The sequence below is a fragment of the Eubalaena glacialis genome, chromosome 19, assembly GCF_028564815.1.
Source record: "Eubalaena glacialis isolate mEubGla1 chromosome 19, mEubGla1.1.hap2.+ XY, whole genome shotgun sequence".
Classification (NCBI taxonomy): Eukaryota; Metazoa; Chordata; class Mammalia; order Artiodactyla; family Balaenidae; genus Eubalaena; species Eubalaena glacialis.
The window spans coordinates 54,211,635-54,227,362 of NC_083734.1; the positions used below are offsets into that span (position 1 = coordinate 54,211,635).

The following is a 15,728-nucleotide window of genomic DNA, read 5'->3' on the forward strand; positions in this document are numbered from 1 at the left end:
GTTTTTTTTTCCCCTTGTATCCACCCACTTTACCAAGCTCGGTCATTAGTTCTCAAGACTCCTCATTGGATTTTGCTCCCTGAGAGCAATGGCAGGAAGGTGGCACAGGTGCCTTCCTGAACTGTCCCCAGTAGAGGAGACGGTGAGAGTTTCCATCTCAGGTCAACACCAGCATCGATGACTGGAAGACCACCAAGTGGAAGACCATCAATGTCGAGCAGATGGGCCTCGACTGTAAGAAGTTCGCCAAGGACGTGAGGTCGCTGGACAAGGAGATGAAGGGCTGGGATGCCTTCGTGGGGCTGGACGACACCGTGAAGAACATGATCACGTCCCTGCGCGCCGTGAGTGAGCTGCAGAACCCCGCCATCCGGAACCGCCACTGGCAGCAGCTCATGCAGGCCACCCAGGTACCGCGCCTTGGGGGAGGAGGGCGCTGCTCCTTGGGAACTCGCCACCGGATGGGCGGGGCTGATGCCGATAAAGCCGGCTTTGAGCATGCTCGGGCTCTGCGCTCAGAGGGGCCCCGCTCTGGGTTGGATGCTCTGCTGTCACCATGTTGAAGTCCTTAATAATTTTTTAACAGGGGATCCCATCATTTTCATTTGCACCAGGCCCCGCAAATTATGCAGCCAGTTCTGGTGGTACGGTGAATGTTCCTGGGGCTCAGGAAGTTTGGGGCGGAGGAATAGCTCCCCGGGTCCCCCATGCGTCACAGGAGCGCAGAGTCCTAGCACCCAAATTTTCCCAGGGATATTCCCCAGTGTGGGGGGGGGGCGGTCACTGGCCTTGACACTCACCGAAGGCAAATAGGAACATCCCCACCGTCAGCAAACATTGAACAAAACTCTGTAGAACCGCTACTCTGCAGAGGCCCCACGTAGATGCCAAGGATGCAGAGAGACAGAACACGGGCCCTGCTCTCCGGGAAGCAAAGGAAGAAAGAACAGCGTGGGCCACGGTGTTTGGGACGCCAAATGGGATGCTCAGGGGTGGTTCTAGGAGCATAGAGGAGGCAGTCACCTCCATGGCGAGGGAAGAGCTGGAACGGCTTCAGGAGCACACGGGATGTGGCCTGGGCCTTGGCGGGGAGAAACAGGCGAGCGGAAGAGTTATCCTGAGTACTGAGACCACTGGCCAGCAGGCTCGTGTGCCCCCTCCAGGGCCTGGGAGAGACCCCCGGGCGGTGATCAACAAGCAACTAAAACGTCCCAGGAATTGGGCATCACCGAGGACTGTTGAGACCCGGGCAGGTATTTTCCCAACCATGATTGAGAGACACTCGATTCTGTCACTTGGTTAAACCAGTTTCCATGGCAGGCTTGGAATCAGGGCCTGGAAATGTCTGTCTATGTGACAGCAAGAAGGATTTGAGGACTGGGTGACACCATGAAAATACCTGGTATTGTTACTGGAGTAATAGTACCTGTGACTTGGCCACACCTGTTACTAACACGGCAGCTTCCTGAGGTGGTGGATCAGGTCCTGCAACTGCTGTAACAAAGCCCCACACCATGGGGGGTTTAAAACCACAGAAGTGTACTCTTCCCTGGCTCTGGAGGCCAAAAACCTGAAATCAAGGTGTCGGCAGGACCGTGATCCCTCTGGCAGTCTAGGCGAGGGCCCTTTCCTGCCTCTTCCAGCTTCCGGCGGCCCAGGCGATCCTTGGCTTGTGGCCGCATCCCTCCAATCCCTACCTCAGTGGTCACATGGCCTCTTCTGCATTTCAAATCTCCCTCCCCTGTCATCCGATTTAGGTTCCGTGCAGTTGATCCAGGATGATTTCATCTCAAGATCCTTAACGGCTGCAAAGACTCTATTTCCAAATAAGGTCACATTCTGAGGTCCAGGTGGACATGAATTTGGGGGGGGACACTATTCAATCCCCTATCAGTAGACTCTGCTGTTACCAGTTTTACAGGGAGGAGAGGCGAGGCCTGGAGAAGTGACTGCCCAAGTCACGGAGCTTCCAACTGCCCCCGCCATGGCCTGGGTTCCTCCCTCGCCCGCCTCTCCATGAAGGACAAAGCTGTCCCTCAACTGGAGAACATGTGACCTTATGTGGAATGTGCCTATTTTTTTTTCCCGTAGGTGAAATTTGAAATGTCAGATGAGACCACCCTGGCGGATTTACTCCAGCTGAACCTACATAAATACGAAGATGAGGTCCGAAACATCGTAGACAAGGCTGTGAAAGAGTCTGGCATGGAAAAGGTATCCTTTGTTGACAGCAAAGTGCGTTTCGTAGGGAATGATGCTGAACCCGAACCACCTGCCTAACCCTACTGAACTCTCCTCTCCTACGAAGCACCCTCATTTGTGGTCCATCCTGCCTCTGCCTTCTGAGAAGCTGAAGGGGGGACGGGGGCAGGAGGGCTGGCCATCAGCCAGTACCTGGGGCAGCTCCAGGACACACGGAAACTCTGGATGATTCCTTTGCAATTCAAACCTCTCTCCTCACCTGTTTTTTGAGTTTGAATTGTCACATTTTGGCTTTCTTTTTTTAACAACCTTATTGAGCTATAAATCACATACCATTCACCCATTTACAGTGTACAATTCAATGGCTTTTAGCATATTTACAGATATGTGCAACCATCACATATTAGAATTAGTCAATTTTAGAACATTTTCATCTCCTCAAAAAGCAATGAAACCCAAACGCTTTAGCTATGACCCCCGCCCCATCTTCTCATGCCCCCCACCCCAGCTCTAAGCAACCACTAACCCACTTTCTGTTTCTATAGGTTTGCCTTTTCTGGACATTTCATATAAATGGAAACATATAATATGTGGGCTTTTGTGTCTGGCTTCTTTCACTAAGCATGTTTTCAAGTCGCCTTCATGTTGTAGCATGTGCCCGTGCTTCATTCTTTTGTATGGCCAAATAGTATTTCATTATATGAATACACCACATTTTGTTGATCTGTTCATCCACTGAGGGACATTTGGGTTGTTTCCATCTGTTGGCCATTGTAAATAACATTGGCGTGAACATTTTGGCTTTCTGAAAAGCCCTTCCTTTCTGAAGGGGTTCCTTCCATGTTCTAGGACACTCTGGGTCCTTTTCAGCCCCTCATGCCAGACACTTGCTGACCCGATTTCTGTTCCCCCACAAGGTGCTGAAAGCCCTAGATAGTACCTGGTCCACCATGGAGTTTGAGCACGAGTGGCACCCGCGGACAGGCATCGTGATGCTCAAGTCGGATGAGGTGCTGGTGGAGACGCTGGAGGACAACCAGGTGCAGCTGCAGAACCTGATGATGTCCAAGTACCTGTCCCACTTCCTGAAGGAGGTGACGAGCTGGCAGCAGAAGCTGTCCACAGCGGACTCGGTCATCTCCATCTGGTTCGAGGTCCAGAGAGCCTGGAGCCACCTGGAGAGCATCTTCATTGGTTCCGAAGACATCCGCGCCCAGCTGCCGGAGGACTCCAAACACTTTGACGACATCGACCAGGAGTTCAAGGTGAGCACAGCTCTCTCGCTCCTGCCTGGGCACTTTCGGAAATGGCTCCGTGGGAGAAAAGGGGGCTCCTGGTGTCGTGGCGGTCCCTTTCTCTTCCCAGGCCTTGATGGAGGAGGCGGTGAAAACACCCAACGTGGTCGAAGCCACCAACAAACCTGGTCTCTATAACAAACTTGAGAACCTGAAGAAGAGGTGGGTCCCACACTGTCCAGGCGAGGGGCTTCACTGTGGCAGAAACCCGAGTCACGTGCCCCTTGCTGCCCAGGATGGGGAAAGCCCCAGGTTGTGGGTTAACACATCCCCTTTCTCAGAGTGCGAGCTCTCAGGCCACATCCTGCCACGCCGGCCACAGAGTGGGCCTTCAGCCTCAGAAGAAGCAATGACTGCAGAGATTAAACTGTACCCCATCATACCTGGGGGCACCCACCAGGTCAGGGGCTGGCAGAGAACAAGTGTGGAAGATTTGAATCAAACTGGGGCTGTGAACAGCCTGGGCATCTCTGGGGCTGTCCGTCCAGCACGTGGAAGGATGGGCTGGAAAAGACCCTCCGTTGAGCAGGACTCAGCAGCCTTGTTTCCTCCCCCAAGGTTGGCTGTGTGTGAAAAGGCCTTGGCCGAATATTTAGAGACAAAAAGACTGGCTTTCCCAAGGTTCTACTTTGTCTCCTCAGCCGACCTCCTGGACATTCTCTCCAACGGAAATGACCCCGTGGAGGTAGGTGGGCCCCTGGCACTGTGAAGAGAGGCCGACCTCAGGTGCGGCCTCCAGGCGGGTCCCTGCTTGGCTCCATGTCCGGGTGGCCCTGGGATGTTGGAGGAGTGTCCACAGGTGTCCCTGTGGCACCTCCACGAGGTCATCCACACCTGAAACCACCCAGGGGCTGGGCCATGACAGAAAGACCTGGGACTGGTCTCAGACCCTGCCCTTGCCTCCCCGAGCCTCATCCGCGTCCTCTGGAAAATGGGTGAGATGCCCGTTTCTGAGAGACATGCCCGCTCATCCTACTAAATCCCAGGCACCAGGAAGAAAAGGTCCCTTGAGGTTCCTCTTCTAAAAGAGAGGAGGGTTAGCTACCCCAGCGAAGGGAAGTGACTGTATCTTATTTTAATCATGGAGTTCCAGACGCACAAGAAGGTAGCCACAGGATGGCCCACAATTTAGGTTCTGAGCGTCTGACCTAGGGACGCGGGGCCCATGCCCAGGACAGAACCTTCTCAAGGAAAAGAAATCTTCAGGAACAGACATTCGGAAGGTTCTGCCTGAGAGCAGTTTTTGCCATTTGTTGGCTAAGTGCGTTCAGTCAACATCCCAGAGGCAGGGGGTGGGGTGGGGGGATGTGTATAAGCCAAAAAAAAAAAAAAGATGCTTAAAACCACCCGAGGAAGACCCAGGCTGCGTGTCTCCCCCCTTTGAACCCCTTGGCTGCAAAATCCAGTGATCCCCCCCCTGCCCAATCCAGGTGAGCCGCCACCTGTCCAAGCTCTTCGACAGCCTGTGTAAACTGAAGTTCCGCCTCGACGCCGACGGGAAGCCGCTCAGGTTTGGCCTGGGCATGTACAGCAAGGAGGACGAGTACGTGGCCTTTGACCGGGAATGTGACCTCTCGGGGCAGGTGCGTGCGTGTGCGGATGGACGCCCCCGCCCCAACCCAGGACGACAGTGCAGCGTGTATAGGGCCACACGGCCTCAGACAGGCTGTCCCCACCAGCCTGTGACCACCCCTCTCTCCTCTTCCCTCTGCCTCTCAGAACAAATGCTTAAGGGGCTTCTCTATAGCATTTCCAGCACAGCCTTACCTACACAGTATGAGGTGCATTGTGAGAAAAAACAAGAAGAGAAAGGAGGGGAGGGAGGGGGAGAAAAGGTTTATTAATGCCATTGAGTCTTTATTATTTTATTTATTGTTATTAATGCCAAGGGGTTAGGGTTGGCGGCACCCCGCCCCCCGCTTTGAAGGGAGCCACACACACCTGAACTACCCAGTTCTCATCCCTGCTCAGCATAAGGGGCTTTACTGCTTTGATTTAGCGGAGGGGGTCCCTTTACCTTGGGCAGCCCGGCCCCCTTTCCAGCTTCCCCCCCCCCAGGAGGCTGCTCCCTTCTGCTGACAGCAAGCTTCCTGGCTGCCCTCCACACTCCCCCTCCCCTAATCTCTTTGCCCAAGTATTGATCAAGCCTCCGAATCGACCTTGACATTAGCCTAAGCAAAAATGTAATTCAGAGGTAAGTCACCTCGGAGGGTAAAAATCTCACGCAAGAAAACCCGAGCTCCCACAACTTGAATTCGGAGAACCTGGCCAGATGGGGCTGGCAGGCCGGTGACAGGATCCAGTCCTCAGTTTGTTCAGATGCTTCCCACACGTAACTGCTTACAGACATAACCACGAACTGCAGCAAGCTCTGCCTGCACTGTCGTTGTAGTTTAAAAGAAAAATCAACCCAATTACCTCATTTGGGTATTTTTCCCCCCGGTTGCAGTTAGTTGAAGTTTTGTATTTTAAGGTACACACAAGGCTCGTCAGCAAGTTTGTCCACATGACAATCTAAGACCCCGAGATGATGCACTTGGGGAGCTAGTGGGGGCTCCGCTAGTAAGGGACACGGGGCAGCGGGGCTGGGGGGACAGGCCCCGCGTCTCTGCACGTCAGCACCACTTCATAGGGTCAGACAGAGACTATCTTCTCCTCTTGATTTTTCTCCGGTTTCCCCTCCCTTCTCTGTGTAGAAACAGTTAATGCACACGAATGCCCAATGCAACTTGTTTTGCGGGTACAGCTGGGCTTGCTGACCACATTTTTCAAGCTGGTCATTCTTACTGCTCTGAAAACCTGGGTATTTCTACCCCTAGGATGATGAGGAGGATGATGACAAATGGTAATTTAATTTTTAAATGACGAAGCAAGCCATCGGAATGAGCTGTGCTCACCCCTCTCTGGTCCCTGTGGCTCCGTCCCCAGGTGGAGGTCTGGCTGAACCGGGTGTTGGACAGGATGTGCGCCACACTCCGCCACGAGATCCCGGAAGCCGTGGTGACCTACGAGGAGAAGCCAAGGGAGCAGTGGATCTTTGACTACCCCGCCCAGGTCTGAGGCTGGGTGGACGGAGCTCATCTGTCCTGGGTTAGCCGCAGTGGGCGGAGAACAGCCACCTTACTGATGTGAACTCTTCTGTCACACTGAGAACGATGCTCACGTTGGCGGGGGGCCGGGGGCCACTCTGTTTTCAGATTGCGCTCTCGTGCACCCAGATCTGGTGGACAACCGAGGTGGGCCTGGCGTTTGCCAGGCTGGAGGAAGGCTACGAAAACGCCATCAAAGATTACAACAAGAAACAGGTGTGTGCCCCCATCCCATGTCCATCCAAAGCTTCTTGCTCTGAGGTGCCCCCTTGTGCCACTGCCATTTCTGTGGGTCAAAAGCAACCAAATACTGGCAACCCCCCCCAACATCCTTCTGCCCAAGAGTAACCGCTTTAGAAGTACATGACTTTAATTCTCTCTTTTGATTTAACTTTTTAAAAGATTCTTGCTTAGAAATTTAGAAACTAAAGATAATTTTTAAAATAAAAGCGAAAGCAACCAAAAACCCCACCACCCATATATAACCCCATCAACAAATTCTTATCTAACATTCTAATCTCTTTGTGTGCATATAATCGATTCCTAGGCAAAAATATATAAGCTGTCCACACAGCTTTAAAATCCTGGTTTTACATAATGTCCGCCGTCTTTCACGGCATCAGATTTCCTTCTACACCATTTTTAGTGGCTCCTTGATATTCCATGGGGGGGCCTGTTCCCCAGCGTTCCCCACCCCCTGTCAGGGGATAGCGAGAGCTTCTTTCTGTGTTTCGTTGTTGTGAACAAAAGCGCGGGGGTCTTCCCTACCCGACCGTGGGGGACCCGGCCAGCCCGGAGTCTGCCCCGCGACTGGTGTCCCAGCCGAGGTGCCTTCACTCCTGCAGATCAGTCAGCTGAATGCACTCATCAGCCTGCTCGTGGGAAACCTCAACGCCGGGGACAGGATGAAGATCATGACCATCTGTACCATCGATGTCCACGCCCGGGATGTGGTTGCCAAGATGATCACCGCCAAGGCACGGGCGCCGGGAAGGGCCGGGAACCCCGCTGGGGGCTGGTGCCTGGGACTCCAGCGCACGCCCCCATCCCAGTTATCGCTGCTTCATCCTGGGTTGAGGGAGGCGGGTGACACTGCTCCGGGCAGCGGCTACCCCCTCCTTCATCCCTTAGTCTCACCCCTGGTAAGCGATTGGACAAGCAGCCCAATCAGGGGTGCCCATGGTTCAGCGAGACTCAGTGGCGCACGGAGTTAGGCTTGACATGGGCACCACGGGAGGACCAGGAGGCCGGGGAGCACGCCGGGGTCAGGGACCACCAGGAGGCAAACCGGCCTGCTCCTCCCGCAGGTGGAAAGCTCCCAGGCCTTCACCTGGCAGTCCCAGCTGCGGCACCGCTGGGATGAGGAGAAGAAGCACTGCTTTGCCAACATCTGCGATGCCCAGATCCAGTACTCGTACGAGTACCTGGGCAACACTCCACGGCTGGTCATCACCCCGCTCACCGACAGGTGAGGACGCACCGGCCGCCTTGCTGCCTGGCCCTGAGCAATGCACACTGTTCTCTGGGCTCTTCCCCGCGAGTCCTTGCGCCGTCAGACCCGAACGTGCCCTGCTGAGGCTGACGGGTCCGGGCATTTGGGTCAGATTCAGTCCTGCTACCAGCCAGGCACCCGGACCCGGGGGCCATTGTCTTATTCCCTCCCTCCAACACTGGCTGTATGGCCTTGGGGGCATTGCTCAGCCTCTCTGAGGACCCGTGAAGTGGGGACGTTATTTTATAAATCCTCAGCAGCTCGTTGAGGGTCAAGTGAGTCATTTAACAGCAAAAAGCACTCAGACCAGCAGCTGCTCAGAGCCAACCATCAGTGCCTGTGATGTGACTCTTACGTTAGGCAGTGCCCTCCTCCTCTAACGCCCTGCTGGGTACAGCCCCCATGTGGCATCCGCCCCTGCAAGACGGTGTCTGCTCTTTGGTGACGTCACAAGTGCTTCCCACCGGCTCCCTTTGGTGCCTCCTTGGGTCTTGGGGGGTGTCACTGAACCACAGTGAAAGAAAGTGGGTGGCGGTGGGGTTGCCGCCCGCGAGGTGATCGGAGGTCCTTTGCAGATGCTATATAACCTTGACCCAGTCCCTCCACCTGATCATGGGCGGAGCCCCCGCTGGCCCCGCCGGGACTGGCAAGACAGAGACGACCAAGGACCTGGGCAGAGCCCTGGGCACCATGGTCTACGTCTTCAACTGCTCCGAGCAAATGGACTACAGGGTACGCATCCCAGGCCCGGGGGGGCCTGACGGCCCCAGGGAGGACCACCCAGGGCCCCCCCTCAGAAGGCACAGCCTCCACGCCCCAAGTGAGCTCTAGATGTGTGGGCACCGCAGGCCGGACCCAGGCAGGACGCACCAGCTCCCCAGTTTGCTGACAGCGTCCACCAGACGGACAGGCTGAGTAGTGGTGCCCCCACTGGCGGCCTTGGCCCTCCTGGGAGGCTGGGCCTCCGCAGCATGACCAGCGTGTCTGGTAGAGGCTCTCAGGGTGGGCACAACCAGCCCCAAACGTCCTGCCTCCCCTGGGGAGGTAACCCCTCCCAACCTACATTCCAAGCTTGTCCCCGGCAACTGGGGGCACCAGACAGAGCGAGCACCTTTGAGGGCTTGGGGGGCGGGGTAGCGTGAGGGGCGGGTGTAGGGTAGGGGCCGGGTCCTAGCGGTCACTGGAGACTTTGCAGGACAGCCACAGTTCTCAAAGGGCCCAGAAGAGAGGTGACCATGGAGGTCAGGTCAGAGCAGCCCCTTGGGGGCGGGGGGACACTGAGATCAGGAGCTCAGGCCTGCAGGGGGCCTCCCTGCCCCACCCCCATCAGAGCCCCACAGTCCAGGGGACCCCATCTTGAGGTTGAGGGTGGGGACAGCTGCCCCGTCTGACTCTCAAGGCCACAGCCCACACCAGCCTCCTGGGTTTTAGAAAAGTGAAATCTGAAGCTGGATCCTCCCAGAAGGAATCCTGTATATAAACGTTGAAGAATCATCCTGATTATCCAGCTAGGGCCTGCTGTCCGTCCCCCTACCTTAGAGGGAAGCCCCCTCTCTTGTGTGCTAGTGGAAAATGCAAGGGCTGAACTTTAACAAACTCACTTATCTGAGCCCAGGCAAAGCCCCCATGCCAGGGAGTGTCTGGGCTCTTCCTGGCCCCTGGCCCCGGGCAGTATTAACCCTCCCAGGGAGTGAACATCCTGCCTCTAGCCTTCTGAGGGCCCCAAAGTTCCCAAGCCTGACCCTCGGCCAGGGGGCTGATGGGGCAGGTAGGGGTTCCCGGCAGGGCTATCCACGCGTGCTTCTCCCATCTCACCCTTTCTAGTCCTGTGGCAATATCTACAAGGGCCTGGCCCAGACTGGAGCCTGGGGCTGCTTCGATGAGTTTAATCGAATCTCCGTGGAGGTCTTGTCTGTGATCGCCGTACAGGTAGGGCCCGCGTGGTCTCTGGGTCACGTACGGGAACTCACTGCCCTGCCGGCTTGGGGCTCGTCAGCTTTTCTGTAGGATCAGGTCAGCCTCACTGAGTTGGGGGTGTGGCACAAAGGTGAGCGGGACCCCAGCCCTGTCCTTCAGGGGCCCATAGTCTGGTGGGGCACACAGAAGGAAAACAGTAAGGATCAGACCCAGTGGCACATATGTAACCGAATACAGATGAGGGGATAATCAGTTTTGCCTAGGGGACCAGGACAGAGGGCTTTGTCTCAATTACCAATGGAGCTGGGCATTGATGGATGTCTAGGAGTTTATCGGTTAGACAAGGGTGCTGGGAGGGAGAGAAGGAGGAAATGAGCCCAAGTGTTTTGGGAACACCCATGACAGAGTGCAGGACTGCCTAGTTCTGGGCTTTATTTGAACTCTCTGTGCCTTCATCTTCTAATCTGTAGAATGGGTTTGCTGGCAGGATTAGGGGTGAGTGCAGGTAGCTGGCCTCCTCCACTGTTGTTTCCCCACCTCGGCATAGACATGGAACTATCCCCAAGCCCTGGGGCTGGAGGTCAGTATGGCAAAGAGAGGACGAGGGCAGCCAGTGCCCCCTGGACCCGTGGGCAATGCTGACGGCTGCCTTGGGGACCCCCGCCCCCAAAGTCAGTGCACAGACCCCAGGATAATTACGTAGAGCTCTGTTGACTCAGATGGAGGAGCAGGAACTGGAACGGAACATTAGGAGAGGCTCCATGTGGAGGGGAGGGGTCCCACCGCCAGCCCCTGCCCTGCTGGCTTGTGAGCCGCACGCTGCAGACCAGTCTGGGAGGAAAGTCCTGGACAACTAGGCGTGAGCTTTGCTCCAAAGCCCCAGGCTCGTAGGTCAGGGCTTAAACTGTGGCTGCAGGGCGCCCTCCAGTGGTGGCTTGGAGGTTTGCAGCTGCTTAGCACCACCGAGGGTCAAAGGCAGCTAATGGTCCCTGAATTCAGATTTCACCTGGGGCTGACTTTCTGATGTGGGGATGGCTACCCATCAGCCCTCCCACGGGTCACACTGCCCGAGCAGGAACGGGACACACAGAACGGCTAGGGGGTGGAACGCCACTCAGTAATATCAAGGAACAACCACAGCCTGGAGGAATCCCCAGGGCGTCTCGCTGAGTGACCAAAGCCCGTCTCAGATGACACACTGTACCATCCCGCTTACTAACGTTCACGAAAGACAGAATCACAGAAACGGGAGCAGATGACTGGTTGCAGGGGGTCAGGGGAGGGCAGGGTGGGAGAATGGTGGGGGTGGCTATAGAGGGTGACAACACCTGAGGTCACGGAAATGTCCCATCATCTCCACGTTGCTGTCCTGGTGGTGATGCTGCACTACGGTCACCCTTGGGGGGCGCCGGGGAGGGGCCCATGGGATCCCCTCCACGTTCGTTCTTACAACTGCATGTCAATCTACAATTGTATCAAAGTTTAAAGTTTGATTTAAAAAAAGAAAAAGAAATCAGGAAGGTCCTCTGCAAATTCACAGCCACACGCTTTAGCACAAACGAAGATCTGTCCAGCCTGTCGAAGGTGGTCATTCCCACGTGAACGCGTCTGTATACCCGCTGTTTAGGTAAAATGTATCCAAGATGCAATTCGGGCCAAGAAAAAAACGTTTAATTTCTTGGGAGAGATGTTAAGCCTCATCCCCACTGTTGGCCTCTTCATCACCATGAACCCTGGGTACGCCGGACGTACGGAGCTGCCTGAGAACTTAAAGGCCTTGTTCAGGTGTGTAGTGGGTGGGGATGGCATGAGGAAGTGCCCAGGAGGGTGCTGCAGAGGGCAGAGGGCGAGGCTGACCAGAGGGGGCTGTGAGAGAGGAGGGGTCTGGAGACAAGACCAGAGTGAGAGGGACCAGCCCGCCAGGGCCTCTGACACCTGGGGTGGAGGTCCCGTTTCAGGCACAACCAGCCAGGGAGGGAGGACAGGTCTCAGGTGACTCTCAGAGGAGTTGAGTAAAGGGATGCAGGGCCTGGAGACGCCCCGTGCAGGGTGTAGGAGGAACAAGTGAAGCGGGGAGCGGAGCCAAGCGGCGGGTGGGGACCTGGGAACCCGGCTCCACGGCTAGACTCTCAGCCAGTGACGCTGTGCTCCTCCTGGCAGGTGAGGTGTGCCTCTAGGTGACAAGGGGCAGGTGGGGGCATGGTTGGAAGAGGGGGAGAAGCCAAGGCAGGCCCTGCTGACCCCCTCAGGCCCTGCGCCATGGTGGTCCCCGACTTTGAACTGATATGCGAGATCATGCTGGTGTCTGAGGGCTTTCTGGAGGCCCGCCTTCTGGCCAGGAAGTTCATCACGCTCTACACCTTGTGCAAAGAGCTGCTGTCAAAGCAGGTGTGTGACAGCGTCCTGGGCCCGCAGAGCTGGGGTCGGCAGGGGTTACAAACGCAGGTGGCCCGGGTGCCTCCCAGACAGCCTGGTGGAGCCTCCACACGTCCCAGCGGCAGGCTGGCCTCGGTCCCAGCCCCTCCGCCAGCGCGCTCACGCCCGCCCGCCCCTGCCCTCCACTCGCAGGATCATTATGACTGGGGCCTGCGAGCCATCAAGTCTGTGCTGGTGGTGGCCGGCTCCCTGAAGAGGGGCGACCCCAGCCGGGCAGAGGACCAGGTGCTGATGAGGGCGCTCAGGGACTTCAACATCCCCAAGATCATCACCGACGACCTGCCCGTGTTCATGGGGCTCATCGGGGACCTCTTCCCTGCCATGGACGTGCCTCGGAAACGGGACCTGAATTTTGAGAAGGTGGGTACAGCCAGGGTCACGCCAGTCCGGGAAGCCACACCCCGGCCTCCTTCCCGCCGAGGATGCCTCTTTCCGCCACACGCCGGATGGGTACCTGCCTAAGTGTCAGGGACCACACTGGGGTGGTGGTCACGTCTGCCAGCCGGCAATGGCCACACACGCACGGCTCCCTCTGCCCCGAGGAACGTCCTGAGGCTACAGGTTGCCTCTCCAGCCCCTCTTGCAACTCTGGGGGCATCGGGAGAGGAAGTGGAGGGTGCTTTGGGCAAACCCATTCCCCGCACGGGGTTCTCGGTAGCACCCACGGCAGAGCACGTAAACATCCCCATGGGCAGGGCCGCTGTTCCCTTCTGATCTCTCCGCTGGGCAGGGGGCTCCCTCGCGCTGCACGGCGGGCCCAGCGCCCCGTTCCCACACGCCTTCCCCAGGTCATCAGACAGAGCATCGTGGAGCTCAAGCTGCAGGCGGAGGACAGCTTCGTGCTGAAGGTGGTGCAGCTGGAGGAACTGCTGCAAGTCAGGCACTCGGTGTTCGTCATCGGGAACGCGGGCAGTGGCAAGTCCCAGGTACGTGCCCACCCGGGGACCCAGCCCAGTGCATCCCGGGCGGAAGGATGTCAGGGACCGGGAAGGAAGCTGTGACGGGGAGCTGGGGGCGGAGGAGGAGGCGAGGAGTGGCCAGCGGACCCTGGTCCCACCGAAGAGGCCCTTCTCCCAGGCCCTCCTCTCTTCCTGCTCCTTCCCCCTTGATATCAGTCACCCCGCCTCTCTGCAGCCAACCCCCCACCCTCCTGTCCCCCGCCCCCTACCATTGCCTGGGGCACAATGGAAAGCAGAGGGTGGCGGCCAACATGACTGATACCTATAACGTCGGAAAATTCGAAACCAGCCCGAGTATTCAGCTAGCCACCCACAGGATGGACTATTATGCTATTATTAAAGATCATTTCCAAAGACTATGTAACATGAGGGACGCTCACTGCAAGTTATTTTTAAAAGGAAGAAACTGTACGAACCAGTTCTCTAAAAAGGAATGTGTATATGTATGTCTACACATATACCCATGGGAAACATCCTCAGATGTCCTCAGAAACCCTTTTCTCTGGAGGGGGAAGAATTACAGGTAGTTTCCTTCCTTTAATTTTTCTTTCGGCGAGCACGTTACTTTTATTATCAGGGAACTAGTATGAATTTTACCCGGTCTGGGCACAAGTAGCCCTCCGCTGCCCACAGACAGGAACAATCGCAGGGCGTCTTCCTGGCCTGTGGGTTTCAGCGTCTTCCTGGACGTTGTTTGGGGGTCGCAAACTCACCTGCGTGTCGCCAAAGCAAAGCAGGCCCAGAGCAGGGATTCTGCCTGTGGGTCTTCAAGGGCCCTTGGAGCTCACACAAGGGCCCTAGCGCAGGGTCTGGGTGCGGGATGTGGCCCTGAGTGAGCAGCCCCCGCCTCGGTGCAGGTCCTCAAGTCTCTGAACAAGACCTATCAGAACCTGCAGAGGAAGCCGGTCGCCGTGGACCTGGACCCCAAGGCCGTCACCTGTGATGAGCTCTTCGGCATCATCAACCCGGTGACCAGGGAGTGGAAAGATGGTAATGGGAGCAGCATCCCCGGCAGGGCTGAGAGGGCGAGCGCTCAGAGCAGGCGTCCCAGGCCTGGGTCCACGGCGGGCCCGCTTTGTCGTGGCCGCTCGGCCGGCCTCTGTGCAGTGAGCACGTGGCCGAGCCCCCGAGGGAGACCCTCAGCAGGTCCAGCTGCGGTGAGGGGGCCCACACATACGCGTGGTGCATAATGATGGTGCTTGTGGAGAGCAGGAAGATCACAGACGGGGGCTGGTTCACTCTCCCAGGCGGGAGGAACCGGGGAAGCCATGGACACCGGAGCATCAGCACGCCTGCCTCAAGCAGGGCTGAGGGGAGACGGGGCCCCCACCCCACGGTCCACAGGAGGAGAGCCCTGAAGTGCAGGCTGGAGCCTCGGGTGCTGGGAATGGTGTTCCTCTGGGGAAGGGCCTTGATGAGATCTGTGCTTTATATAAAAAAAATAAACTCGGGACATTGGAGAAAGGACAGGTGAGGGGCTAGGGGAGATGGGGGGCCCCAAGGGTGGTCCAGGCGGAGGAAGGGGCACTGGAGGGGTTGGAAGAGGCGGGTGTGTACTGTTTGCCAGGGGACCATCCCCACCCCCGCCCCACCCAAGCTTCCATGCATCCCCCTCCCGGGACAGGAATCCAGGGGGGTTCTGCTCCAGTCTCCCCTCTGTGAGGGCCCCCTGCCTGCCACATCCCCCTCTGCCCCTCTCCCTGCTTTCTTTTTGTGACTTGGCATCTATTTCCGCACGTGTATCTTGCGTCGTCACCCCCTCCACTGGGAATCAAGCTCTGTGGGGTGGGCAGGGGCTTCAGTTGTCCCCACGCCCCCTGCTCTGAGCCTGACTCTTTTTTTTTGTCCTGGTGTTTTTTTTTTAATTAATTAATTTTATTTATTTTATTTTTGGCTGCATTGAGTCTTCATTGCTGCGCGCGGGCTTTCTCTAGTTGCGGCGAGTGGGGGCTACTCTCCGTTGCGGTGCGCGGGCTTCTCATTGCGGTGGCTTCTGTTGTGGAGCACGGGCTCTAGAGCACAGGCTCAGTAGTTGTGGCGCACGGGCTTAGTTGCTCCGCGGCACGTGGGATCCTCTCGGGCCAGGGATCGAACCCGTGTCCCCTGCATTGGCAGGCAGATTCTCATCCACTGCGCCACCAGGGAAGTCCCTGAGCCTGACTCTTTAAGACCACTCAGCAAACCTTTATTGAGTGAATGAATGAAAGAGGGAAGGGATGAGTGAAGGGGTGCAGGGCGGGGCAGTGGCCTTCCACGTAGGGCTGTTGAATCTGAGAACTGGACCAGACTTGGGGGGGATGTTGGGGGGCAGGGTCAGGGGTGGAGTCACAAAGGTGGG

General features: G+C 56.9%; 1 protein-coding gene across 1 annotated transcript in view; it reads left to right on the forward strand.

The window, feature by feature from the left end:
- Window positions 1-15,728, forward strand: part of DNAH17 (dynein axonemal heavy chain 17) — a 107,894-nt gene that overhangs the window by 40,208 nt on the left and 51,958 nt on the right. The window contains exons 25-41 of the mRNA XM_061175961.1: window positions 162-410; window positions 2,092-2,214; window positions 3,120-3,467; window positions 3,568-3,659; window positions 4,056-4,182; window positions 4,928-5,080; window positions 6,426-6,551; window positions 6,695-6,802; window positions 7,432-7,563; window positions 7,894-8,054; window positions 8,654-8,810; window positions 9,903-10,007; window positions 11,623-11,780; window positions 12,245-12,383; window positions 12,564-12,791; window positions 13,220-13,357; window positions 14,248-14,380. Coding sequence (XP_061031944.1) covers window positions 162-410; window positions 2,092-2,214; window positions 3,120-3,467; window positions 3,568-3,659; window positions 4,056-4,182; window positions 4,928-5,080; window positions 6,426-6,551; window positions 6,695-6,802; window positions 7,432-7,563; window positions 7,894-8,054; window positions 8,654-8,810; window positions 9,903-10,007; window positions 11,623-11,780; window positions 12,245-12,383; window positions 12,564-12,791; window positions 13,220-13,357; window positions 14,248-14,380 — 2,677 coding nt within the window. The remainder of the gene's footprint in view (window positions 1-161; window positions 411-2,091; window positions 2,215-3,119; window positions 3,468-3,567; window positions 3,660-4,055; window positions 4,183-4,927; window positions 5,081-6,425; window positions 6,552-6,694; window positions 6,803-7,431; window positions 7,564-7,893; window positions 8,055-8,653; window positions 8,811-9,902; window positions 10,008-11,622; window positions 11,781-12,244; window positions 12,384-12,563; window positions 12,792-13,219; window positions 13,358-14,247; window positions 14,381-15,728) is intronic.